The sequence below is a fragment of the Mytilus trossulus genome, chromosome 13, assembly GCF_036588685.1.
Source record: "Mytilus trossulus isolate FHL-02 chromosome 13, PNRI_Mtr1.1.1.hap1, whole genome shotgun sequence".
NCBI classification, from domain to species: domain Eukaryota; kingdom Metazoa; phylum Mollusca; class Bivalvia; order Mytilida; family Mytilidae; genus Mytilus; species Mytilus trossulus.
The window spans coordinates 33,948,971-33,976,701 of record NC_086385.1 but is presented as its reverse complement, the minus strand read 5'-3'; the positions used below and the strand labels follow the sequence as shown (position 1 = coordinate 33,976,701).

General features: G+C 30.5%; 1 protein-coding gene across 4 annotated transcripts in view; it reads right to left on the bottom strand.

Moving 5' to 3' along the window:
* LOC134693947 (mitogen-activated protein kinase kinase kinase 13-like) overlaps positions 1-27,731 on the bottom strand; it is a 68,009-nt gene that overhangs the window by 19,821 nt on the left and 20,457 nt on the right. For 2 of the 4 annotated variants that reach the window (XM_063554912.1, XM_063554913.1), the window contains exons 3-4: positions 24,830-25,020; positions 11,444-11,679 (exon numbers count right to left, since the gene is read on the bottom strand). In XM_063554912.1, the coding sequence (XP_063410982.1) occupies positions 11,444-11,679; positions 24,830-24,993 (400 nt within the window). In that variant the 5' untranslated portion in view covers positions 24,994-25,020. Of the gene's footprint in view, positions 1-1,417; positions 1,685-11,443; positions 11,680-18,808; positions 18,888-24,829; positions 25,021-27,731 lie in introns of those variants that run through there. The other 2 variants (XM_063554914.1, XM_063554915.1) reach the window with 2 other exon arrangements.

Genomic DNA, 27,731 nt, shown 5'->3' with positions numbered 1-27,731 from the left:
GAGAGGAATTTGTCGTCACAATGCGTGTTTAGAAAGTGTTGAGGAGAACTTGTCGTCACTATGCTTGTTTAGAAAGTGTTGAGGAGAACTTGTCGTCACAATGCGTGTTTAGAAAGTGTTGAGGAGAACTTGTCGTCACTATGCTTGTTTAGAAAGTGTTGTCACAATGTGAGAGGAATTTGTCGTCACAATGCGTGTTTAGAAAGTGTTGAGGAGAACTTGTCGTCACTATGCTTGTTTAGAAAGTGTTGTCACAATGTGAGAGGAATTTGTCGTCACAATGCGTGTTTAGAAAGTGTTGAGGAGAACTTGTCGTCACTATGCTTGTTTAGAAAGTGTTGTCACAATGTGAGAGGAATTTGTCGTCACAATGCGTGTTTAGAAAGTGTTGAGGAGAACTTGTCGTCACTATGCTTGTTTAGAAAGTGTTGTCACAATGTGAGAGGAATTTGTCGTCACAATGCGTGTTTAGAAAGTGTTGTAACAATGTGAAAGGTGAACTTGTTGTCACAATGTGCTTGGAGAAAGTGTTGTCATAATCTGAGAGAAAAACTTGTTGTTACAATGCCTGTTTAGAAAGTGTTGTCTCTTCTGGTTTAAGAATGATATACAACATTCTTATTGGGTTTATTTTAGGCCTTGTTTTTTTTCTAGTTAACAGTATTTGAATCAGATTCAGGATCTGGTTCAGATTTTGTCTTTAAAGGTCACTTTTTGGTATACATGCATTTAGAGTAATAGGCCACTTCACACTAATTGAGCCATATATTTGAATAGGGCAGATTTTTTAAATAGAGGTGGAAATAGTATGAAAGAAGTGGCCCACTAATAATTCAAAGTTTAGGAAAATAGGTAAGTTGAGTTCCCATAGATTTTAAAGCATTAAAACTCATCACAAACAAGGTACTGACCAAATATGAAGACATTCTGTTCATCAGTAAATGGAGTAATGTGTATAAAAAATATGAGTTCATTCAAATTTCTAATATATTCAAAATATAGCGAGCAGTGAGGGATCTAGAGAGGGGGAATCCAGGTTTGGAACCCCCCTTTTTTATGATATATGCATTTGAATAGGGACATATGGTTGGAACCTCCCTTTCTCCTTGCTTGGAAACACCCTTTTAAAAATGGCTTAAATTAATATAGCCCCTGTAATGGCAATCAAGAAGTAGGGATAATAACTAGTTGTTCAGTTGCACTGGATAAAATTGTGATAAAAACACCCCCAAAAAAGAATTTAATAAGCTTAATTTTTCTTGCATTTAATTGAAATACTCAATTTATAAATGATGAAATTCTCCACAGCAAGTTTGTGGTTAAAATTTTATCATTATATACTTTGATGCAGTAAACAACATATGTTTATTATTTGTTGACATGTTTACAATAAACAGCTGATGAAATTGACACATACCCCTCAATACATCCCCACACAAATAACAACAAATCTGTTTCCATAGTTTTATCCTGCCCATAGCCACATGTATCTTTCTTAGGAATTAAAATATTCAACATCCGAAAAAATAAACGTTTAAATGTCCACAGTAATCATTTCACAAACACAGAATTTCCAGGTAATGTTGTCAAAAAATTGTTGACGTCAATGTAAAAGAAAATGGCCGTTCAGATTGAAGTTATTGGTGTAACAGGTTGTCGAAATCGTGACTTTAATCTACCATCTTTTTATTGATTCTATAAATGGTATATAATTTGTCGTAGATACATATATTGACCTGTGCTAGAGGACGTCTTACAATTATAATGAAACTAATAACATCTACCATTGAAATTAAATGTACCAAAATTTTATAAATTGATTTTTAACTATTATTACTATAGGTAGAGAGTTTATCTGTCATTATAATACAATACATAATATGAAACTATTTACTGTGGGAATAAAACTACCTCCAGTGTAATAGGTTCAAAGAAAAATCTAAAATTTACTAAGGGTCTAATTGAGGTTGGTTTCTTTCCCCTAATATGTATATCCCCCTTAAACACCCCTCTACATTTAAATAAAATTGAGAAAGGAAATGATGAATATGTCAAAGCGACAACCACCCGACCATAGAGCAAACAACAGCCGAAGGCAACCAATGGGTCTTCAATGTAGCGAGAATTCCCGCACCCGTAGGTGTCCTTCAGCTGGCCCCTAAAATATGCATAATAGTACAGTGATAATGAACGTCATACTAAACTCCGAATTATACACAAGAAACTAAAAATCTACATAGCTGCTGGCAGGGGAGAGGACATATTTTAAAGATTCATTGCACTTTTGAATTTGTATTTCACTTTAAATGACTACAGGATTTATTATATTTGCAAAACATGGGTAAATTGAATCCTAAACCATTTGCAATTCAGCATCTCATAAACTGATTTAAAGGCTATTTCTAGGGCAGTTAACTTTATTGATTTCCTAGGTAAAATACCAACAGATATTGAAATTTCAGATTTAAAATAAAAAATCTCACAACATGCAGTGTCAAATCTTGAAATAGCTCTTTTCATCATTTTAACCTTAAGTCACCTGTCATATGTTTTTATGTTGTTTTTTGTTAAAATTTACCTCTACTGGTGCATGTTATAAAATACTTGGACCTCATAAATAAACTTCACTGTAATAGTACCATATAATAAAAAAAAAACTTTATCGCTACAAATGAACTTGCAGATATCTTATATCTTGTCATGCCACTGAGCATTTTATCTTATATCTTATTAATTGCTCATTGTTCAAGGTTGTAAAGTTATCTGTAGTTTCTACCTGCCCCCTTTTGGAGAGATTTTTTGTGAATTCTGTTGTGTGATTTTAATCATTTCAAATCAAAAATAACAAAAAAAGAAATTTAATAATTACAAATATTTAATGAGAAATAAACAAAAAGAAAGCTTATGAGAAAATAACAACCAGTATTATATAAAAAAAGAAGATGTGGTATGATTGCCAATGAGACAACTGTCCACAAGAGACCAAAATGACACAGACATTAACAACTATAGGTCATCATATGGCCTTCAACAAAGAGCAAAGCCAATACCACATAGTCAGCTATAAAAGGCCCCAATAACACAATGTAAAACGAGAAAAATCACGGCCTTATTTATATAAAAAATAACACCATTCTAAATGAACAATTATTATAGTCGATTTCCTTGTCATCTTAACTTTTGCCATATAACATGAGATCATGAACAAAAATGTTTTCCTTTAAAATCTGTCTGAAGTCGTTTCAATTGGATATTTAAACAGATAATAATATACCTAAATAAATCAAAACTTTAACATCTAAAACATCCTGACGACTTTTTGATTAAAAAGAATCCATTCATTAACGAGTCAAAAAAAGGCTTCTTCTAATTGTATAAAGCAATTTAATAACATACAGAGATACAGACCTGCAATGAAAACTTTTGTATTTATATAATTTTACCATCAATACCCGAGGAAATTGAAGCACGACTTGATATGATCTGTAGAAATTATTTCCGACAGCGAAATCAATATTGGAACAATGTATATTATATAGCTAGTTCAAATGATGCTATTTGTGATCGTCCGATGGATTAAATGTGGGGTTGGCATTTTGTAGACTGTAGAATATGTCTAATGAAAACAGAATGGCTGTTTACAGATTTCAAACTAAATTCTCTAATTTGAATGTGTATAAATTAGTTTGAATGCATTATTATAAAGCTTGAGATCTTTATTTCTCAAAAAGAATATTAGATTTAAATTCAAGTCTCCCTACATTAATGATGCTATTTGTGATCAGCTAATGGATTAAATGTGGGGTTGGCATTTTGTAGACTACAGAATATATCTAAATAAAATACAGAATGTTAGCAAAAAGATTTAAAAGGAAATTCTCATTTGCAAGTGTAAATCTTATAAATCTTAAGATATGGATTTCTTGAAATAAAATTCAGAATATCCCCATAAAAGCATGATGCTGTTTTTGATTGTCTGGTGGATTAAATGTGGGGTTGGCATTTTGTAGACAATACAATAAAATTGAGAATGGAAATGGGGAATGTGTCAAAGAGACAACAATTCGACCATAGAACAGACAACAGCAGAAGGTCACCAATAGAGCATAAGGTCACCAATAGGTCTTCAATGCAGCGAGAAACTCCTGCACCCGGAGGCGTCCTTCAGCTGCCCCCTAAACAAATATCTATACTAGTTCAGAGATAATGGACGTCATACTTAAACACCAAATTATACACAAGAAACTAAAATTAAAAATACATGTATATCTAATGGAAAACACTGAATGAGGCTGAGCCTGTAAGATTATCTCATTTTCAAGTGGATAATCTTACAAATCTTGAGCAATGAACTTCTTGTTATATTTACATTCCTATCTAAACTATAATATCACCATCATTATGATGCTATTTTTGATCATCAGAAAAATTTAAATGTGGGATTGGCATTTTGTAGTTCATTATAAATTTGTCTAATAAAATTCAAAATGTTTCAGTCTGAAGATTTATAAGTAAATTCTTTTATTTGCAAGTGTATGAAATACCTAAATAGTGATGCATTAATAATTATACCTTGAGAGACCTATTATAATCAGTATTTAAATAAAGTATTACATTGTGTATCATGAATAATGCCATTTGTGATTGTCAGATGAATTAAAGGTGGAGTTGGCATTTTGTAGACTGTAGAATCATGTCTAATGAAATACTGTGAGCATCTTTACACATCCATACCTGCCAACTTTTCAAAATGCCCTTGGGGGTTTTGCAGGAAAGATGGCTGTCATAGTCCAAGAAAACCTTCAATGGGGCCTGCAAATACATTTTAATGTTGTTTTTTTTTGCTTCTTCATACTTTAATGAGCCTAAATTCATAGGGAAATTATTTGTTTTGTTTAAATTGAGGATAAAATTGCTCTTTCAAAATTTCAATTTGGGAGCCTCCATGGGGGAAATCCCTGCAAAAAGTGAAAGTTTGCAGGTATGCACATCAGTTTGGTCAACAACAACAAATTTAAGAGGATATACCTGACGTAATGTATCATGAACTGTCCACAATAATACTAAATTACAAACAAAAACAAAATTTGATTTTCAATATTGCTAGGTAATATAGATTTCTTTGTTGGAGGAAAAAAAACATTGGATTATCTCCCTTTAGCTTCTTTTAAATATATATATATAAAAGAGCTATTAGAAATATAGCATTATATGGTAAAAGGAAATTATAAAACCAGATTTTTTTTTAAACCATCACATTCTTCAGTATCTTTTCACACTTTGAGGGGAGAATTGTGCCATATATATAAATTTATCTAAAACCAAACATTGCACTTTTCAGCAAATTAAAAATTGTAACAATGGAACTCTGTTACACATTTGTTTGTATTTTGTGAGTATTATGCAACATTAAGAAATCGGCTTAAAATGTAATTAACTTTTAATTCTTTAATGGACTACAACAGAGATGTTGTGTAAAATTGTATTATTGGATAGTGAAATTTTATTACTCTGAGTGCATCCTGTCAAATCAATTAATTTTTCACACAAAATATTCAAATCATTGAAGGCAAAAGAGTCGACAACAATTAGTATTGATACTGGTATTACATAACTTTTAGGGTGCTAATATTTGTTAATCCATGCAGTCAGGCAAACAAAGCTTAAATATTTCATGAGCTAACACGTTTTACATATTCATTGAAAAAGAGAAAATATGATCTTTATACATTTTTTATAGCCAGAGATGGTAAAATGAGAATTTTCACTCAAAATTTCTAATGTTCCTCAACAGCTGTGTTAAAATGATTATTGAAATGTTTCTTTAGATATCAATAAAGAAAATGGTTTAAAACATTCATTAAATTACAAGAATGACAAATTATTTCTTTGCCTGACCAACTATAATTACAGGAAGAATTGATTAAAACACTCTAAAGATCATGATCAAGTCAATACCAAAATCCATCTTGTATACAAAGGGAATGGTGAATTAAAGTTCTTTTTGTCTTTTTCTACAAGTTGCCAATAAAGATTTGTAATTGGAAAATATTGAATTTGCTAATTATCATCTTCATTCATTTTGTTCATAAACATTTCTAATCTGAAATATTGGACTAGCTAATTATTCCTCATCTAGCTGTTTCTCTAATACATTTTATATCGGTAATTATTTGGCTTCTTGCATTTACTAATTCATCCAATGTCTAATGTCAAACGTCAGGATAATAACAAGGCGTCCAAGTCATAAAATAATGATGTACGGCCAAAGTTCAATGACTATTTATGGGACTGGTTATTGCAACTTGCCATGTGATTCCATTTTATGGGCAGAAAATAAGAGAAATATTATAATGGAACCTGCTTGACCTGTTGGTCTGACCATTCTTTAGAATATTTTGATAGTCCTTTGGGTATGGCATGTACCAATAATTGATTATTGTATAGCAAGTGGAAAGCAGTGAAATAGTTTATGGTCTTGAAGTAAAATTTAAATCATCTCTTTTTTTTCAAAACTTTGCACTGGCCTGAAATGGGGCTGCATGAAAAAGAAAAGAGAACAGTGACTTAAACTTAGACTCACTGTTACCATGGTTACAGGTTTATCTTCTTCTTTTACTTTTAATTTTCAGATGTTGGTACTAGGCCCCACTATTCCGACTTCTACTGAGCCAATGTTTTAGTTTTAATGTTTTACAAAACTTAATCTTAATTTTTCATGTCCACATGAACATTCAAACAAGATATACCCTTTAAGTCCCTAAAATACGTCATTTAATATATTTTATTTTTTAAATGTTTACTACAAAAAATTCTTTTGTAATTTAAAAAAAAACCTTTTCTAGTAATTTATATAAAATATATTTTAAAATGCCTCAATTAAACATGTTAAAAATTGACCCATCTAAGAAACCACTATTCTGCTATTAGATGTAAAGAAAACTATCAATAATTTCACTTCCGTGGAAAGGTTATCCCTGTGTATCTTTACAATATTAATATCATAAATTTTACAATTTCAATACCGCTGTGCAAACAAAGCTTAATTTGCAGTTTTGAAGAGTTTTAACTATCAAACATCACGCAACATTTCCTCAGCCTATTTAAACAACAAAAAGACTTTTAATGCAATGTGAAAAAAGCATATGTTGCAACTTTTGTAATAAATTTCGTGAAAACTCCATATAAAGCCGGGCATCACATGCAAGATCAATTATAAGATAACCGATATTGTATATTATCATTTTATCGCTTGTAATAAAATTATGATATTATATGTCCTAAATTAAGTTTGTCTGAACTATAACAATAAAACAGATCAGAGAAAAGCTAGACAGACTTGTAGCCAAAAATCATTTCCAAGAGTGCCTTTCTATTGACAACATGACAGAATCAATTCTTGTCTTAATTTGCTTTTATTTCTGTCTTGATGATCTTTGACAGAAAAAAGTCATGAGGTCAAAATAATCATATAGTAAATGTTTACTATTTCCCAGTAGAATTTAAATACTGTACATTCAAAAACTATTGCGATGTTTTTATTATTGCAAAAATGCCACAGGGTTTAATAATTGCAATAATTTAAACTTGCATTTTGATTTTTTTGTAATTGAACAGGATTTTTCTCAATATCGCAAAAATTAAAATCGCATTTTAGTCTAAAATGACAAAATCGCGATATTAAATGCACACAATAATTTTTGAATTTACAGTACTTTTCTTAGAATTTAATTTACTTGAGCGAAACCAAAAACACCAGGGGTTGCATGAAGTCATAAAACTTTGCTCAGTGCTTGGAGCACAAAAACATAACATGCAATTGAGCATTTTGATTGGTTGATTTTGGAGTATGATTGAGTACAAAAAACTGACTTGAAAGTTTTATGACCGTAATTGGCCTGGTCTTTGAAGATGCTTAATAAAAAAATGTCTATAGTGTTGTTAGAGTAAGTCTCAGTAACAAAGTCTGCCTGACTGAGCTTGACCAGGAAACAATTTTATACTTTAATTTTTAGCAAATGATAGAACTTAATTGAAGAAGCTCCTTTTTTTGGTGGATTCTTGAGGTCATCTTTTCCATAATATCCATACAACCCTAAAGGAAACTTGTACCTTATTAAACATCTAAATGTGTGGTTTGCATCTACCCAAAAAAAAACATTAAAATTGGTACCTAATGAATATAATAAATTTTGTCTGTAGTATCCCCAATTTCTGTGTCAGTATGATCACAGACAACCATGTTTTAATGTCTAATTGACGTTTAAACCAAATCTTTTTTTTTTCAAACAAAAATAACTCTGTTTGACAGTATCTAAGAACACAAATTGTACTTTTGAAAACAGATATCGCCATCAATCACATTTTCAAAACACAGATTAAGAAAACTGAGCTGCAATATTGACTTGCGTCTTTAATACTGATCAAATCTGACATGAAAATTAACGAATATAATTTAAACAACAGTCGAATTACTTTTCTCCAAAGGCTAATCAATACCGTTACATAATTACAATTCATAACAATTATTATCGCTTTATCAAACGGATTGCTAAATCAATCATGGCTATTCTTCTTAACAATACCATATTGGCGCTATTTCAATTGCTTCAAAACGCAATTCTACCTTTATCCTTGAAGACTTTAAAAGGCTTCTGCAAAACATCACTAAATTTCTAAATCTTTCGTTATACTGTAAATTCAGGACTTATTGAGATGTTTTTATTATTGTAAATAATGCAACAGGGTTATAATCTCAACAATTTAAACTCACATTTTGAAATTTTTCATATGATGGAAACAGGATTTTTCTCAATACTAATGTATTGCAAAATTTCAAATAGCATTTTAACTTAAAATGACAAAATTGCAATAATAAATGCACACAATAATTTCTGAATTTACAGTATTTGAAATTACAATAACACATGTAATTTAAAGTTAATTTAAGTTATACAAAAAATATTAGGATTTGAAATTATGTAAAGCATTGCAGTGCTAATCCTTTTAAAGTCTTCACTCAGGATTCATTTCAAAACTTGTATGTTTAAAGTGCTCTTGTTTTGGAAAGATGCCATATTTGGAACATATAATAGAATAAATAGAATATCGGCTGAAAATTCACACAGGAAGTTGGATATCCCGTTATTTACGATTTAGTTTTGTCAATTCTCTTTGGATTAGCTATTATGAACATTCCACCAGGATGTTAGTTTTAGAAAAGCCTCCTTAAGTAACAATTATAACCACCATTTTGTTCCATTAACTATACTTGCATGTGACATAACTATCAAATCAAATCAAATCAAATAATTTTATTGGTGTAAATTCCTATACAGAAATGATACCAGACGACATTTACAAAATACAGATACAAATACAAAAATAAACAAACAAACAGACAAAAGCAAAAAAAACAAAAAAAAACATATTTTAATACTATAAAAGTTCTTAACAACATTATGTTTGCTTTAAATGAATGTTCAAATCATACATATCGCTTATTCCAGCTACACTTACAGTACTAATGTCTGTATCATTACTTTTCAAAATGAAACTAAACTTATCTTGTTCACACATATTAGCAAAAGATGGAACTATATCACTTAAATTACAAAAGAGTACATTTCTATTAATTTCTAGTGCTTTACATTGAATGAGGAAATGGAACTCATCTTCAATTCCATCGTTACAAATTGGACAAATTCTCTGTTCTAAAGGTGTTCTAGTATATCTACCAACTTCTATTAGTAATTTACTATTACTAATTCTAATTTTTACCATTTTAGAAATAACACTTTTGTTAAGGTCCAGTAGAAGATATTTTTCTAGTTCAAAATTATTTTTAACTGTGCGATATGTTCTTAGTTTATTACCATGACTATTACCATTATTTGAGTCACAAAAAAGAGCTTGTTTCCAGTATTTTATGAATTCCTCTTCTAATTTCTTTTGAAATGAAAAAAGTAATTTTTTCTTTGACATAGTATTTTGATTTTCCCAGACATGTTGAAAGCCAAGTTTACTTAATAACACTTTTAATTTACTACAAAAACCATGAGGAAAGTTTAAGTTTTCATTGTGTGCTTTCTTTACCATACTCTCACTGTCCATGTTAATGATATGAAGCCAGAAGTTAATTGTATTTTTAAGGGCTGACAATGAAAGCGGGAATAAACCTAATTCAGAAAGTACAGCATTATTAACAGCACCTTTATTTACACCTAATAAAAATTTAGCAAATTTGATTTGAATTTTATTTGGACTGAAGTTTGCATAGTTTGACTCGATGGTAGTATTTTGTTTCACTAAACTAATAGTAGCCCAAACTTCACTGCTATATAACAGAATAGGTTTAACACAAGAGTCGAAAAGCTTTAAATGTGGTAATAAATTCATCTTTTCAGAAAATAATAGTTTTCTAATACAAAATATAGCTTTGCTAGCCTTTTTACATAACTGTTCAATTGCTGTGGTAAAAGATCCAGATGGTTTAAAAATTATACCTAGATACTTGTATTCATCGGTTAGCTCTAGTAATTTTCCATTATAATAGAATTTGTGCTTTCTAATAATTTTCCCTGCTTTATTGAATATTATTATTTTGGTTTTATTAAGATTAACAGATAGATTCCATTTTTCACAAAATATATTTAATTTATCTAAAGCATTTTGTAGGCCAGATGCAGATTCTGATATTACTACTAAATCGTCTGCATAAAGAAGACAAGACACTTGTTTATCATCAAGGCATGCCGGATCACATTTGTGGTCAAACATTTCAACCAGTTCATTTACATACAATGAAAATAATGTAGGGCTTAATATACAACCCTGTTTTAATCCTACACATGAGGGAAACGTTTGTGTTAGTCCCTCTTTTAATTTTACAGAGAAAGATACATCTTTGTACATATCTTTTAAAATATTGAAAAAACAACATGAAAGAGAGGCAGAAGATATCAAAGGGATAGTCAAACTGATAAATTGAAAACAAACTCTTCTTTTTGTGTGTTTTTTTTGTTTTGTTTTTGTTTCTGTGCATGTATTGAATTTGTGTCATGGATAAATACCCCTTATATCCTTTGGTTTTCTATTATACAAAAAAAAGCATTAAAATGACAAATAACCATCTACAAAATACAAGATAGACAGGTAGACTGAATTACAAAACCCTGAAATAAGAAAGGGAAATGTTCACTCTGAATTTGTTTCTCAATTTCTCTCTTTTATAATTACCCCCCTTTAAAACAACAAAAGATTATAAAAACATTAAACAAAAACATTTCTTTAATTTGGTACTTAAACCAGTTTCCATTGTCTACATCATAGTCCACATTTCAAATACTACCTGATTGTCTCCCATTATAACTATAATATCATTATTATATATAACATTTCAATTAGATTATCTCCCTTTAAATCTATAATACCCATCTCTTACCTTCATTTTTAAGTTCATTAACTGCTGCCTTTCCTATGATTGTCCAAACAGGACGTAAACATCCAAGAAGACCCTCAAAGAATCCTCTTTCTGTAACACCGTCTCGGTAGGTAACTTCGTCTTGGTGGGTTGTGGTTGAGGCGGGAGCTGAGTGAGGTACGGTGGGTGATGGCGATGAGTCAGAGGACTTTTCTGTTAAACTGAGCTGATCTATGTCATGTTCCAAATATAGCATACTGAAAGAAGAAAAAGTAAATCCATATAAAATTATAACAATACATTTTATTTTCTACGAAGGAATATTATATGAGCATGACAATTGAATGACTACGTAAGCATGATTAAAAGAGTAAGTTTCAAAATATCTACAATTTTTTTAAACCCAGTCTAATGTTCATCATGACCTCTGTCACAAGTCATGAATCTGGTCAAGTGGACATCTTTATTTAAAATTTTAATGTTCCATGTCTTTGAGAGAATTTAGTATTGATGACATTAGTGAGATCTGAGTCCCCCTCTGTGGAATTTTTTCACAACTTTTCTAGACTCCTGAAATTTGGACCTGTTATAGCTGTTGCATAGACATCTGTGCATCTTTGAACACCATAATATATTGTGGTCTTGCTGTCTCTCGGTTTATAATTAATAACTTCTAAGCCCCTTTTATTCATTGGCAATTTTTGTCACCAGACAATAATTATCATACATGGAATACTTAAAAGAAGATAAAATGTTCCTTATTTCAGATTTCTTTAATATCGCAGTGAAGGTTGCAGTGGTGGATCTAAAAATTTTAAAAGGGGGGTCAGCTCAGACCCCCTAGGACCCCTCTAAATACACCTCATAGTTATATGGTACTCATCTTCTTAAATCTAGCGCATATGTGTTTAGTACAAGGCTGTCTGTCAGCTACCTTTGATTATTTTTTCTAGGCTTTCTAGATCAATATTAACCATTATTTGAAAACATACAAAAACTATAAAAGACATAATTACACTCCTTGATAAACTGATCTACTCCCACTTTCATTAACGAAGGCCGTACGTAAATTAGTTTTCTCAAAATAAATCAGACTTTTTTATGGTAATAGTCAAATCTGTATATAATTTCCTCACGAAAGAACCCATAACATATTAACTACACAGTTTACAGCATTAACCTCACTTCTTTGTTTAGAAAGTCAGACAGGTCCTTAAATGAACTGAGATAGATATAGAAAGATGTGGTATGAGTGCCAATGAGACAACTCTCCATCCAAATAACAATTTATAAAAGTAAACCATTATAGGTCAATGTACGGCTTTCAACACGGAGCCTTGGCTCACAGCCAACAACAAGCTATAAAGGGCCCCAAAATTACTATAGTGTAAAACCATTCAAACAGGAAAACCAAAATCTATTAAGAACGTTGTTTACATTTGAAACTGTGTTCTTTAATTGCATTATCTATCCATAAAATAACAGATATTTTTGCAGGCTTATATAAAATTCAAATTCTTAAAAAAAAAATCATTCAATTTTTGTGTCTGCTCATAGCATCAGGAGTGAACAATTTTTTTGACTGCCTTGTAATTTTTGTGAAATTGTTAAATCCATATACAAAATATTAGTGCTTAGATGTTCTTAAAAGAAATTTACTATAAAATCCAAAGAAATTCAGTGTTATATATATTGGAATTTGTTAAAAGATTTTCAATAAAAAATTTACGAAATGTAATGTACTAATTTGTGTATATTTGAGTTAATTTGTCTTATTGCCACTTGATCAAACCAAATCTTAAATTCTTATATCTAATTACCATTTTGAGAACTGAACAATTTTTGCAATAAAACTGTGACAAGATAATGATATATAAATACATCTGATCCGACAAAACCCATAAAATCTGATAATCCTATATTTTTTTCTTCAATCAATACTACTAAGCAAATGAAGAGAGGGCTAAAGAAGACATAATTCCACCGTTTCATTGATTATTCTTAGGTTTTAAGCTAGAATCGCCCATCTTCCGCTATTTTGGAATCAAGACAAGTTGTTTGTACAAATATTTGGTCAATAACTAACCATATATCTTATGGATAACTTGTTGCAATTTGTTTTCAACCCCCGTACAGTAGAAACTTGAAGAATCAGTTACCATGGATTTACAGCAATATTTTGCAAACTATCATGCAAGAGTGTCAATTTCAATACTTTTTTATTATGTGGATGCATCTCTTTTGTTCCCTAAAATATCCCTAATTTTGTAGATTTTGGCATAGGCAGTCTATGAATTTTAGTGTTAGTGCGCTGTCTAAGTAATGTTTTTCTAGAAGCTTCGTTGGATATATAGTCTTGATATAACTATATGCAGATTAGCAAAATGTTGAAATTCACTGTTCCAATTAACTAAATATTATTAGTTTTTAGCATATGGAAAGATAATTAATTAATGGTAAATTGCTTTTTGGTATAATTTCTTTAGTAATTGAAAGCTTTCCTGTCATATATTCCAAAAGTCATGATACACTATAAAGTACTTAAAAGTTTTGTTCTTAAATAAAATGAGCATACTATTTTAGGAATGGTTGGTACCAAAAGAACATGTTCCTTAAACTTGGAAGAACATTGAGACTTGCACAGCATAATTCCAAGGGCCAATTAAAGTCACAAACTATTTATACTAAGAAACAATAATTCATCAATATAAAAAAGAAGACATGGTATGATTGCCATGGCACAGCTTTAAACAATACATGTATATACTTTCAATAAAATTTTTAAGTTAATATGGTATGAGTACCAATGAAAACTCTTTATATATATATCGAAGTCACAATTGGTATTTAGTAAACCATTATAGGTCAAAGTATGGTCTTCAACACAGAGCCTAGGCTCACACTAAACAGCAAGATATAATATAAATCAAGGGCCCCGAAAATGAAAAGTGTAAAACCATGCAAACAGGAAGAATCATGGGTCTAATAAACTTTACAATTCTCCCAATGGAGAAATCTATATTTCCATTTAAACTATTTCCCCTGTATCCAGTATACCAGGGTTGATCCAATGCTTTCAAATCGATCAAACCTTGTTATCTCTGTTGATAGATTCTTCCAAGAAAACTAAAACAGCAAATGGAATATAAATGAGAGAGTTATTAAGATATTGTAAAACTGGAGAATAAATTCCTTTAGATTTACATTTGGGTTGAAATGCTGTATAATGAAGCATTTTGTTTTTCTGATTGGTTTTTAATGAGTTTTTCATTAATTTTTCAGATGATTTGTGATGTTAGCAGTACTGTATAATGGCGTTTCCTAATGTTAGCAACAGATTAAGTTCAACTTCCTTATGAAACAAGGCAATATTTGTCAGAAAGATCCATTGATAACAGCAACTGGCAAATCAGAATGAAGATGATGTTTTAACATAATGATTATAGACATCTAAAACTACAATCTGCTGGCAATGTCCAATTCCATAATTGAGTACTTCATTTTGGGAAGAAAAAAAATAATTATTTTTTAAAATTATAGAATAGTCGTTCGATTAAGCATCAGTGAAAATCTAGCTACACTGCACTCCATACACCTGTACAGTAAAACTCTTGTCTATTTGTATTCAACAGGCAGCTTCTAACTATTAAGAAATTGTAAAACTGGATAATATTATTTATAAAATTAAATTCCTTTGGATTTACATTTGGGTTGAAATGCTGTATAATGAAGCATTTTGTTTCCGGATTGGTTTTTAATGAGTTTTTCATTAATTTTTCAGATGATTTGTGATGTTAGCAGTACTGTATAATGGCGTTTCCTAATGTTAGCAACAGATTAAGTTCAACTTCCTTATGAAACAAGGCAATTTTTGTCAGAAGGATTCATTGATACAGCAACAGGACTAGAAAATAAAAATCTTCAGATCAGAATGAACATGATGTTTTTATACATCTAGCTTTCACTACAAATCACTGGCAAAGTCAAAATCGAACATGGTAAATCAATGATAAGAAATGCAATAAAAGTTTCATGATTAGTCTACGATTTCAAGTTAGTTTAACAATTGTTGATCACAGTGAATTCAACAGGCAGCTTTTAGTTACTTGAGAAAAAATACAGACCTTGAAGAGCTTAGCTCAATGCCCTTGTTTTTTTTTCGGGCAACCTTAAACCTACATTCACTTTAAAAGGACTATAGTGCAACCTTAACATGAGGCGTTTATTTATTCATAATGAAGCCTTTCAAATTTCCTTAAAAGTGACCTCAGGTGACCTATAAGGCATTTATAAAATGTGACCTAAAGTGCCTTTATACAGTGGACTCTTATCATTTGTTCATATACTACTGGCATATACATGTATTAAGTTACACATTGCGAAATAAACTTCTTAAGCAAGATTCCATTTAAAACTCATTTTTGGTAGTTTATTTATAGATTTATAGTTTAATTTAAAAATTCAACTTATTTGAAAGTTCACCTAGATAATTGTTGCTAGAATTTTAGGAAATTGTTTCGAGTTAACAATATTAATTACAATGCAAAAATCGAAATAATAATGTCTTATTTAAAAATTTGACCTTAAAAAGCCTATAATATAGTTGTTAATGTTTGTGTCATTTTGGTCTTTTGTGGATAGTTGTCTCATTGGCAATCATACCACATCTTCTTTTTTTTACTTAAGAACTGCAATGTGTTGCCAGATTTTATGGAATGATTTAAAAAAAAATGTTGAGTTGACACTAATTTCGCATGTTTAAATGAATAAAAAAGGTTCCAATAAGTGTCTTATCTAACTAATTAACTTGACTTGAATCTTTCTTGCAGACATTCATCAAGAGAAGTTACCCAGATAAACACTCATCCTACACAACTTTTTTACATTTATTTTCATTGCAGAAGTCTCAAAAGATTTTCTGTGACAATTCTAATAAGAAAGATGGATCGTCTTTTCGCAAAAAGATAGGATCAAATTAAGTTAGAGAAGGGGGTTTGTGTAACATGATATATTTTGCAGGAAGGAGGTTTGCTGGTATCTTGAGATATTTGGGATAGGTTGCTGATATCAACAAGGTGTTGGATATTATTAACAGGAAAGAAAATTAATTGGGGTCTAGAAAAAGGAAAAGTCTGGAAAGAATTTATACATTTTTCCTGTCATTTGTAATTGCACTTTTAAACACAATGACTTCAAGACTTATAAGAGATCAGACTTTGAAGGCATTTAAGGAGCCTGTTGTTAAGTGGTTGTGGTTTATTATGTGGTTCATTTTATCTGTCTATTAATGTTCCTGGTTATAAAGATAGATGAGATCGTTGGTTTCCCCCTGTTTGAATGGTTAAATGTAAACACTTGTCATTTTTGGGGCCCAGTATAGCTTGCTGTTGGGTGGGAGCCAATGCTCTGTGTTGAAGACTGTACTTTGACCTATTATGGTTTACATTTAATAAATTGTGACTTGGATGGAGAGTTGTCTCATTTGCACTCATACCACATCTTCTTATATGTATTTAATTTTCGCAGGTTAGATTATATATCATTGAGTTCTTAAAGCTATCAGTTTTGAATAAGATATCATTAACAACACTTATTCTAATAAAGCTTAATGGTATAGGTAGAGACTGTAACACATAAAAATATAGTATATGCGCCAATACACATAATTAACAACGCTAGGTGATGTTTTTAAAGCCTATAATATACAAAATTAATATGGCTTAATAATTCTACTAATGAAATTTATAGCTCCATTTGGCATTTTAAACTTTTTTGGATTCGACCGTCACTGATGAGTCTTTTGTAGACGAAACGCGTATCTGGCGTAAATACTAAATTTAGTCCTGGTATCTATGATGAGTTTATTTAAATGTGTTGAGAGACCTCTTATGTCAGTACACCTTTTCTATATTGCCTAGAGACTATATTTAGGTACTTCAAAATGTACTAAAATGAACTTCCTTATATTCGAGATTGACAGTCAGTGTACCTAAATGGGAGAAGGTCCAACTTGGCTATGCAACAAATATCTGCACATCTACAACTAGCTAATAAATGATACTGGCTTTATTTTGTTGTTGCACATTTTCTTGACAAGCTATTTATTATTATTTGACAACTAAAGGAATATGTTTATGATATGCACTCAACTGTATGTTACATGTCAGTCAAAATTAACTCAGGTACATTGGCACCTTTATAATAAAAGATTCATGAAAGAGAACACATAAGTTTTCAATGAGATCTCAACTAAATGACCTAAATTGTTTCTGTTGAAAAATAAAATTTGTCCTAAATCTCAATTACTCATTAAGGACAAAATACTCTCAGTTTAGGACAAGACTGGCAAATATGACTGTTTCCAGACCTTTGTCTGCAATACAACAATACAACAATGCAAACAAGAATAATTGTCCATAAAACACATTATACTCCTCTCATACATTTGAAAATCATGAACTCTGAGTAAAAAAAACTCTAAATTTCTTTTTTTGTTTCAAAACATTTAAAACTTGTCTTCAGCAAAACTATATGAAATTAAAAAAAAAAAATCTGTTATATATATATGCATGGAAATCTAACATGTTTACAGACCCCATATCATATCAACACATGTTTAGATTTATTAAAATAAATTGTTAAACTGATTCTACTCTGAGATTCTTAAACTTGTTCAGCCAAAGTTTCGTAGGGTTTGTTTACAAGTTTACCCCTGGAGTTGTGCAAACAAACAATTCACTTTTTACACTGAGTACAATGTAGGGTATGTGGTTGCTTATTAAATATTTTTGGTAATAAATAAATTGAATCAAAACAATTTTATTTGATGAACCTTATCATAAGTCAGTCAGGCTTTTTTGAAAGCTAATATGTGCTGACACAAATGAAATCCAACTTCTCAAAATATTATAGAGAAATTTTATTTTCATGATATAACTTAAATCTCAGGGGAAATTCTGATTTAATTGTCATTCATTAAACATATAAAATTGATGCAATAAAATTAGAAACTTTTGTGTGAAGGCTTCATTCAGCATTGAAGATATTTAATACTGTGAAAAAGGATTCCCATAAATAAATTTCATCTTTGAAGTACATCAGAATACAGATCATTAAAAATACAAACATTGAAATTTTATTGATTGGGTTATAGTGTGAATATATCATTCTCTATGAGCATTACATAACAATTAATCTATTTCATTCTATAGTGAGCTAGAATGAAATTAGTTTAGAAAAGCCTTTGGACAAAGATGGTAGTAATATTGCTCTTAGATATCACAAGGAACAACACAGTTAAAAAACACAGAAGACAAATAAAACACATCAAATTTATGCCCCCCCTTTTTCTCCCACCCTCCTTTTAAATTTCATTATAAAACTTACCGAACCATTGTGAATCAATTTAATCCTTTTCATATTCAATAAGAACAAGTAACAGAGGAAAACAAACCATCCTCGTTCATTCACATTGATACAATAAGTGATAAATGCATGTCAAACTGATTATTTTATGATCAACAAATATTGAGGTACTGCCAAAAAACATCTTATCAACCCTTGTACACTGTATCCATCACAATATAGCTAATTCTGCTCGTATCATAGTGTTGGGACAGTTTTACATATGTACAAATGTCCCAGCAACTGGGATCTGATGCAATTTAGTTTAAAAAGTACTTTGGGTATATCATGTAAAACATGAGGCAGCAACCAAATAAATAATTGTGAAAAGCCTAAAACTTCGTTTATCAGTGGCTGGAAACAAGAGTGAGAAAGGCATATTGTCTGTGTGCATTAAGTGTGCAGAAAAATACAATAGATGCCAACATTCAAACCAGATTTAAATCAACTGGAAAAATATTCATTTACAGTTCATAAGGGGAGGCAAACAACCTAGCCCCTCTCACAATCATTCTTCAACCTTCACCAATTACAAACCCCATATCCCCATCTAATAAGTCTTATTCCGACAGTTGCTTCGGACAGATTGATATTTGAGCTACTGTAAATATCATGAGCATCATTTAAAATGTTATGCTTCTATTACTGCAATTTTGTATATGCTGTATCCACTATACATGGGTTGTTGATCAAATGCAAACATTGCCTCCACCTGTCTTAGACAAAAAGTCATGTCAGAATAATTAAAAAGTATTACAAAAACAGATGTTGAAGTACCTCGTCAAAACAAACAAGCTGGGGTGATGTTTATATGGGTTGTCAACAATGAAAAAAATAATATTAAGATGTAAGTAATTGATAGTTTCTGATAAAAAAAAATATGTTTATGTTAAAGTTCATGTAATCAAAGGAAATTAATTTCTAAATAAAAGATATAATAAAATGTTATGTAAAAAGTTTATAGAGTTTTTAATTTAAGGAGTGTGTTTGATGGAGTGAAATAGATGTGGGTACAAGCCATGCTGTGTTAGATTGCAAATCAGTGGGGGATCTATAACTTTTCATAAAAGAGTGGAGGCTGAATGACTTATGCAGAGCAGCCCCCCCCCCCCCCTGGTTCCACTTATGTAAAACTGCAAAAACTAACAATAATTTAATTGATTTTTGAGATTCTTGCACATGTTGTAGAACTGCATGTCAGAATACATAAAATTTTTGATATTTTACAGTTGTTGCTCTTAAATTACCATTTATATATATATATTGAACTATTGATTTGCTCTGTATCATATTACAGCATAAAGTTTTTAATTGATCACTTAATGTTTGAAAACTTGCAATTAACAGATGAAAGGTTTAAAACCACTTATCTGTTATTTGCCAATTTTCTCACAAGTGGTCAATTTTTTTAAATTCAATGGCTATTTTTTTAAGCTTCTTTTGAACTAATAAAATAAAAGTGCATTCATTGCTGTGCTTAGAAGCATAATATATTCCACTAGCTGCTAGAAATTCAAATTATCTAGGAGTCAGACAGATTGGAAAAGTATGTAACAGGGAAGGATAAACAGACAATCAGACAAGATGTATATGCTATAAAGCCTGCAATCATAGAGGGGGGAAATTACAACTCGTCATAATCAAGTGCTTGCAGTTCTCCATGACAAACAAATGGAAAAATACAACTGTATTATTCATTGGCTAAAACTTTTTTTTAATAAAGTGTTTAACCGTGAACCCCTGAATTTAAATGTTAAAAGTACACATTTTGTTTAAGACTGCGCTCAGACTTTGCAAAATCAAATATCCATGCATGAAAACACTTGTAGTTTTCCCTCAATCTACAAAAATTTAAGTCCACAAAAACAAATGGATTCACATGTCATGCATGTACAGCAATGCTAACTCTAAAATCTTCTGCAAAACATCTTTATCAACAAAGGTAAACTGATTAAGCCACAATGATTATATCAAGCTATTAAACCACAAAACAAATTTAAGAGCGTGGTCAACCATTATGCATGTGACCTATACCTACATTCTTAGGTCAAACAACTTTAGCCACAAAGATACATCTCATGCTACAAAACCACAAAACAAATTTAAGAGCGTGGTCAACCATTATGGATGTGACCTATACCTTCATTCTTCTGGTCAAACAACTATATAACCACAAAGATATATCTCATGCTACAAAACCACAAAACAAATAAGAGTGTGGTAAACCATTATGGATGTGACCTATACCTTCATTCTTCTGGTCAAACAACTATATAACCACAAAGATATATCTCATGCTACAAAACCACAAAACAAATAAGAGCGTGGTCAACCATTATGTATGTGACCTATACCTTCATTCTTAGGTCAAACAACTTTAGCCACAAACATACATCTCATGCTACAAAATCACAAAACAAATAAGAGGGTGGTCAACCATTATGTATGTGACCTATACCTTCATTCTTAGGTCAAACAACTATAACCACAAAGATACATCTCATGCTACAAAACCACAAAACAAATTAGAGTTGGGTCAACCATAATTGATCTATACCTACACTCATCTGAAAAAATGTATATCAACAGAAGTCAAACCACTTAGCCACAAAGATACATCTGAAGCTACAAAACCACAAAGCAAAATAGGGGTGTGGTCGACCATGTGACCTAGCACTACCTCTACATTATTACAAAACTAAAGTTTTATGTCATTAAAACAAGATAACAACAAGCTCCATGCATCAGACCTTCCCTGAGCCTACACCAATTTTCTAAGAACTCTGAGACAAGAAGCAATTTAATTGGACTTACTACTTATTGATTTATCTAATCTTGAGTGGGCAAATATTAGCCAGGAGGATTATGGGTACCATAGATGGTCATGATTTACAATAATTATAAATAATTTAAGGCGCACAATACCAAATACGTCTGCCTATTAACCATTTTAGTAGAGGATTGATTCTCATTCTATCTTTTCATCACGAACAAAATTTTCTTGATCAGGCAGTTATTATCAATGACAGCTAGGTTTTGTCATTTTAAGTGGAAGTTCAAGAGTTAATTACATATTTATAATAAAAAAAATTCTATAACAAATAAATGAAAGCATAAAAAAACCACAACAGATCTAGAATTAAGTTCTTTGGTGTATCTATTTCAAAGCCTCAATACAATGAATGCTTGGTAAAAAACATATCTGCATGATCATTATAGGCTCAGAATTCAGCACAGTTTGAAGAAGGGTGTTGTTTTTTTTGTTCTTTTGATCTTAGAAATTTGCCTTGGCTTTTTGAAAGCTCCATTTCAAAAAGTTTTGTAACAATCGGACTTTTGGAAGATTAGGGACAAGCATATCATATTTCTTTGGTTCTTTTGGATTGTCATTAAACATTTTCATTTATGATAAAAAAAAATCCAAGATAACAACAAAAAGTTGATAAAAAAATAAGTAATATATGATAAAAAAAATACTTTAATTTTTTTTTAAGAATATTATTCTTGGCTCAATTCAACACAAATCTTTCCACTGAACATTATTGACTCATCAAAACAACAGTTTAAACATCATATTGTTTTAATTGGAGTAATTTATAATCAGCTTCATCAATACAAAATTACAAGTGATCTTATATCTCCAGCTGCCCACCTATACTATGATTGCACACCTGCGGTTCAGAAAGTCAAGGTCGTTCTGAAGGTCACACTTTGTTGATTGACTGGCTGAGTCAGTCTCTTTTACTTACCAATACTATAATGATAGTAATTCTATTTGTGTCACTGAATCATCAATTAGGTCGCTGTGATGAATCAGTGACACTATAAACACTATAAACAATATAAACAGGTGATTATTATGTTTATACTAAGAAAATTGTGGTATTATTTCCGATTAATGTGGTTTAAGTGTCTTTCTAATTATATTTTAGTGATATTATTTCCTAATAATATGGTCTCTCTAATTAGTGAGAGTTTGTATATAAAACTTGGTAATTTGATTTGTCAGAGTAGTACATTACTGTTTGTTTATATATATATATGAGGCAGTGACTAAGAATATATTTCATTTTAGGTTCTTTTAAAAAAATATTTAAAAATATTTATGAATTTGCTAGAGTTTCTTATGTTTAATAATAATTGGTACAAAAAGAAAAGTCATCTATACTGATTTCTACAAGTAAGGAATTTGAATACATAAAGTTTCACCATCAGGTATTGAAAATGTTGAAAATCATCTAATATAAAATTGAGATGAGATGGATTGCAAATGAGTATACCACCCACCAGAATCAAAACGAGGTGGTATATTGAAGTAAGCAATTAAAGGCCACCATTGGCAGGTTCTGGGGGTTGTAACCCCCCCTTTTTTTTTATGATCAATGCATTTGAATGTGGACAAATATTTGAACCCACCTTTCTCATTGGTTGTGAATCCCCGGGGCTCACTTTAAAAATGGCTAAATCTGCCTCTTGCCACTGTACAGCAGTTAATAATGACATGAAAGGTGAACATCTTCTTTTATTTACAAACAATCAGCTTAATTGAAAGGTCTGCTTCAAACATAAGAAGTTGATAATGCGAAATTGAAGCCTAAATCTAAAAGCATTTAGAAGAAATTGTACACAAAACATGTATCTTTTTCTACCTGCTCTCCTATCTCTTTTAAATTTTATCAACTAAGAATCTTGTCCTTTTTATCCATAAATAAATTAGAAAAGGCAGATTAACTGCAAAACATAAGACTTATATGCTCTGTAAGTCCCCTATTATTAAAAAAGCTTGTATTTACTATCATGTGAAAATAATTGACCACAATGTTGGTTTTAGTTCTTTGGAAAAACTACTAACATATTTAAAAGTGAATCTGTTAAAAATATTAACAGAAGGATGATATACAAATGTTGCTGAATAAGTTGTGATAAATACATATAAACAATCAATAAATCTACTCTAATGTTTGTCAACAATGATTAGATTCAATAAAGCATCTTATAAACATTGCTATGCAATCATCTTCTGAGTCACCTCTATGTTTGACCTCACTGATTATTTATCCTGATTATGAAGAAGAAGTAGGTATATATTGCAAAATACCAATACACACTGACTCAGTGATGATGAAATACGATTCCTATTAAAATCATAATTAATTGATGTTAAGCTGTAAAATTATTTATTGATTGATTTAAATAAATTGTAAATTTTACCTATATAATATTTCAAAGAGGAGAAAATATAATGACTAACATCAAATTATATTGCATCATAATAAATTGAGAAGTGGGATTGTCATTAAAAACAGCAATCCATCCATTCAGTGAGCATATTATTACTTCTTTACTGAAAGTTCACAAGGTCTCTCATTATTACAATCATTCCTCTTTAAATAATTGATTGATTGTTGTTTTGCTAAAATTAATGTCCAGTGGCAAATATATCATGCAATTTCAGGATGATAAAAATTACTGTATTCTGGTAGAAAATTTTAATAGTTGTATGCTGAGAGTGTTGGAGATTCGATTGATTGCTTTAGTGGTTCCCTTTATAATCAACCAAATTTTTCCCACAAAAGAGGGCCCCAGGAACACTGCACCCCCCCCCCCCCTCAGAAGTCTAAGCCTCACATTTATTGTACACCAAAATTGTGACCTAATATTTAAAACAGTAATTCCCATAAAAAAATGGGGATCGATAGAATTTCTACTAACCTGACCACAGGTACTAATGGGGACAGGACAATTTGTTTATTTACCTTTCCCTCTTTTTCCAAAATCTGTTTTCTTTGAATTTCTATTATTTTCCAGTTTTCCTGTATACTATATATATGAACATAACTATATTATAAATAACTTGTTTTTATTATTTACTATCAATTCCTAGTTTTCTATCCATGGCAGTCACTTATATCATTGAGTGGCTAAAAAAAAAGGTCTTGTCCCCACTTAGTACCTATATGAATCTGACATGTTTGTGTGGGAGATCATAGATTGAGTACCTACCTATTGCCAAATTCAAAATCATCACTGTTTGTGAGCACATTAAGTGTGGTGGGCGCATTCTTACTGTTGATTGGTTCATCTTGACCGGTGGGATTTTCAGGCGTGTTTCGTGATGTCATAATATCGGTAGAATACTCAGGCTGAACATTTCGTTCCAGTGTCATGGTTACTATCACTCAACAGTAAAAGTCCTGCAAAAGATAAAAAGCTTATTAAATCACTATTCTAAATATGTAACCACAGAGCCAAATCTGTTTTTTTTTCAGATCCGGTAAGAATATATAGATAAGGCGTAACAAGATATACAGCATGAGGAACCGAGAGAGAAATTGCCATCTTTTTTTGGCATTATTTTTAAACATGCATATTTTATTGACAATATTAGGTGACCATAGTAATCAGTTTGGTATCATATTATGATTGACACAAAATGAAATTCTCATCCTTATCATATATATTCGAGAGAAAACAAATGTTAAATCTAGAATTCCTGAGAAATTAAAGTGTCCATACCCAATCACGATATAATTAGCATAAGAATTCTAGAATTCCTGATGAAATAACTGGATATTCCTTGTAACTATCCCACAATTAAATAGCGCATAATCCTAAAGAATTCCTGAAAAAGTTCCTTCCATCGATCCCTCATATATGAAAGTGATTATGATATAGTCTGGTCACTGAAAAGTGTAGAAACTGTGATCAACAACCTTGATCTTTATAAAATTTGTGACTAACAGTTTTAATTAAAGCCTAATATCAGCCCCCAAAAAAGATATTCATATTATGTTTATGTTTTGTTCTAACTTGCTGTTGAACCTGAAGGCTTAAAGCAAATATGTAAGATAAAATTAAAAACAAAAATACTGATATTTGACAGCATTACATCTTGTGATTATGTGTTTATGTATATATTTATACATCTTTGAATAGATACAATTTATGTATTCTTATATAACCCCAAAATGTTAAAAAAAATATCTGTAAAACAAGATAGAAATATGTAAAAATGCAACCTTTGCACAAAATAATTCTATCATGATTCATGACAAGATCAAATAAAAACAATATTGTCATCTTTTAACAATGCAAATGGGTTATAACGCATGTAAATTGAAGAAAGTATTTGACTGAAATATGTAAATTTTGATCACTCATATGAACTTATGTATGTAACAACATGCATATTGCATTAGCCTGTCCTCCTATGACATACATGTAATACCAAATAAGGCTAAACTTCTCACCAAATTTATAAATTTTCGTAACTACAACAGGTCAACAACTTACATGACGAAACATTTTTTTTTGTGTGTGTGTATTGACTTTTAGATGAATGTTGATGGCTCTTTTCATTTTGTGAACACAAACCATTCTTATAATAAGGCGAAAAACTGTATCACAAATTCAGAGCATTTGCTACATTTGTTACCTCACTGGGGTATTCTTTGTTTTTGGGCAACAATATTCTCTAAATTTTTAACTGTTTTCATAATGCTTAAAGTGCTGAAGCATCTTGATCCTCCTTAATATGGTATGATTTTCTATAAGAGGTCTAAGCCAGCCTAGGCTATTATGACGACAATTAGCGATCATATAACAGGTATTTTTTCTTTTCTTTACATTATTGGTCACTTATTGGTTTCTTATTGGAATCATATAAGATCAATTCTGAGTAGCTGTACAATATTGAAACAAACTAAAACAAAACACCAAAAACATAAAGAAAAGAAAAACATGTGTTATATGATATCGCTTATTGTCTTCGTAATTTCCTTTCTTATAATATTTAAGAACATGATACCCTATTAAAGAGGGTCATAGATGGGGCTTACAGATCTAGAAGAGAGAAAATATAGATAATTAACAAAGTGCCAAAAAATATAAAGGATAGAAAACAATTTAACAAACAAATAAATGGCCTAAAAAATTAAGGAACATAGAAAAGAAGATCCCCTCCGAGCCATTTTTTTCTAATCTATCCTGCTACATCTCACACATAAAAACTTCAAAGTTGAGACTCCAATAATATTAAGAAAAGAAAAACATGTGTCATATGATATTGCTAATTGTCTTTATATTTTCCTTTCTTACGATATTTTAGAACTTGATACCCTATTTAGCCTTTTTCATAACAATCTTATTGATTTCTATTACTTTCCCAGCAATTTATCAACCAAAACAAAAATTACTTTCACATGATGATAAGCAACCTTAAAGCAAAATATTAGTTAAAAATCTAACCTACATCTTGAATTTTATGCTTTATTTTTTATGCTTGCATAACAATTTTATGCTTTATATCTTATGCTTGCATAACAATTTTATGCTTTATATCTTATGCTTGCATAACAGTTTTATGCTTTATATTTTATGCTTTATATCTTATGCTTGCATAACAATTTTACGTTTTATATCTTATGCTTGCATAACAATTTACGCTTTATATCTTATACTTGCATAACAATTTACGCTTTATATCTTATGCTTGCATAACAATTTTACGCTTCATATCTTATGCTTGCAAAACAATATTATGCTTTATATCTTATGCTTGCATAACAATTTTATGCTTTACATCTTGTGCCTTCATAACATTTTTACGCTTTATATCTGATGCTTGCATAACAATTTTATGCATTTATAAACAATATAATATAGAATCATCATAAATTTTCTAGTTGGTGAAATGCTGCACTATGCATTATCTAGTATGCCTTCTGAAATATTTAACATATTTTTACATTTTTATGTGATTTAATGCTATCAGGTTTTCAAACATGGAGCCAACTAAGCTAAATCAAAAGAAGGATTGATTTGATTGCATTTTTCAGGATTTAAACCCTCGCAAAAAAAATATATCTTATACATCAAAATAAAAGCTACTTCCATGCATGCATTA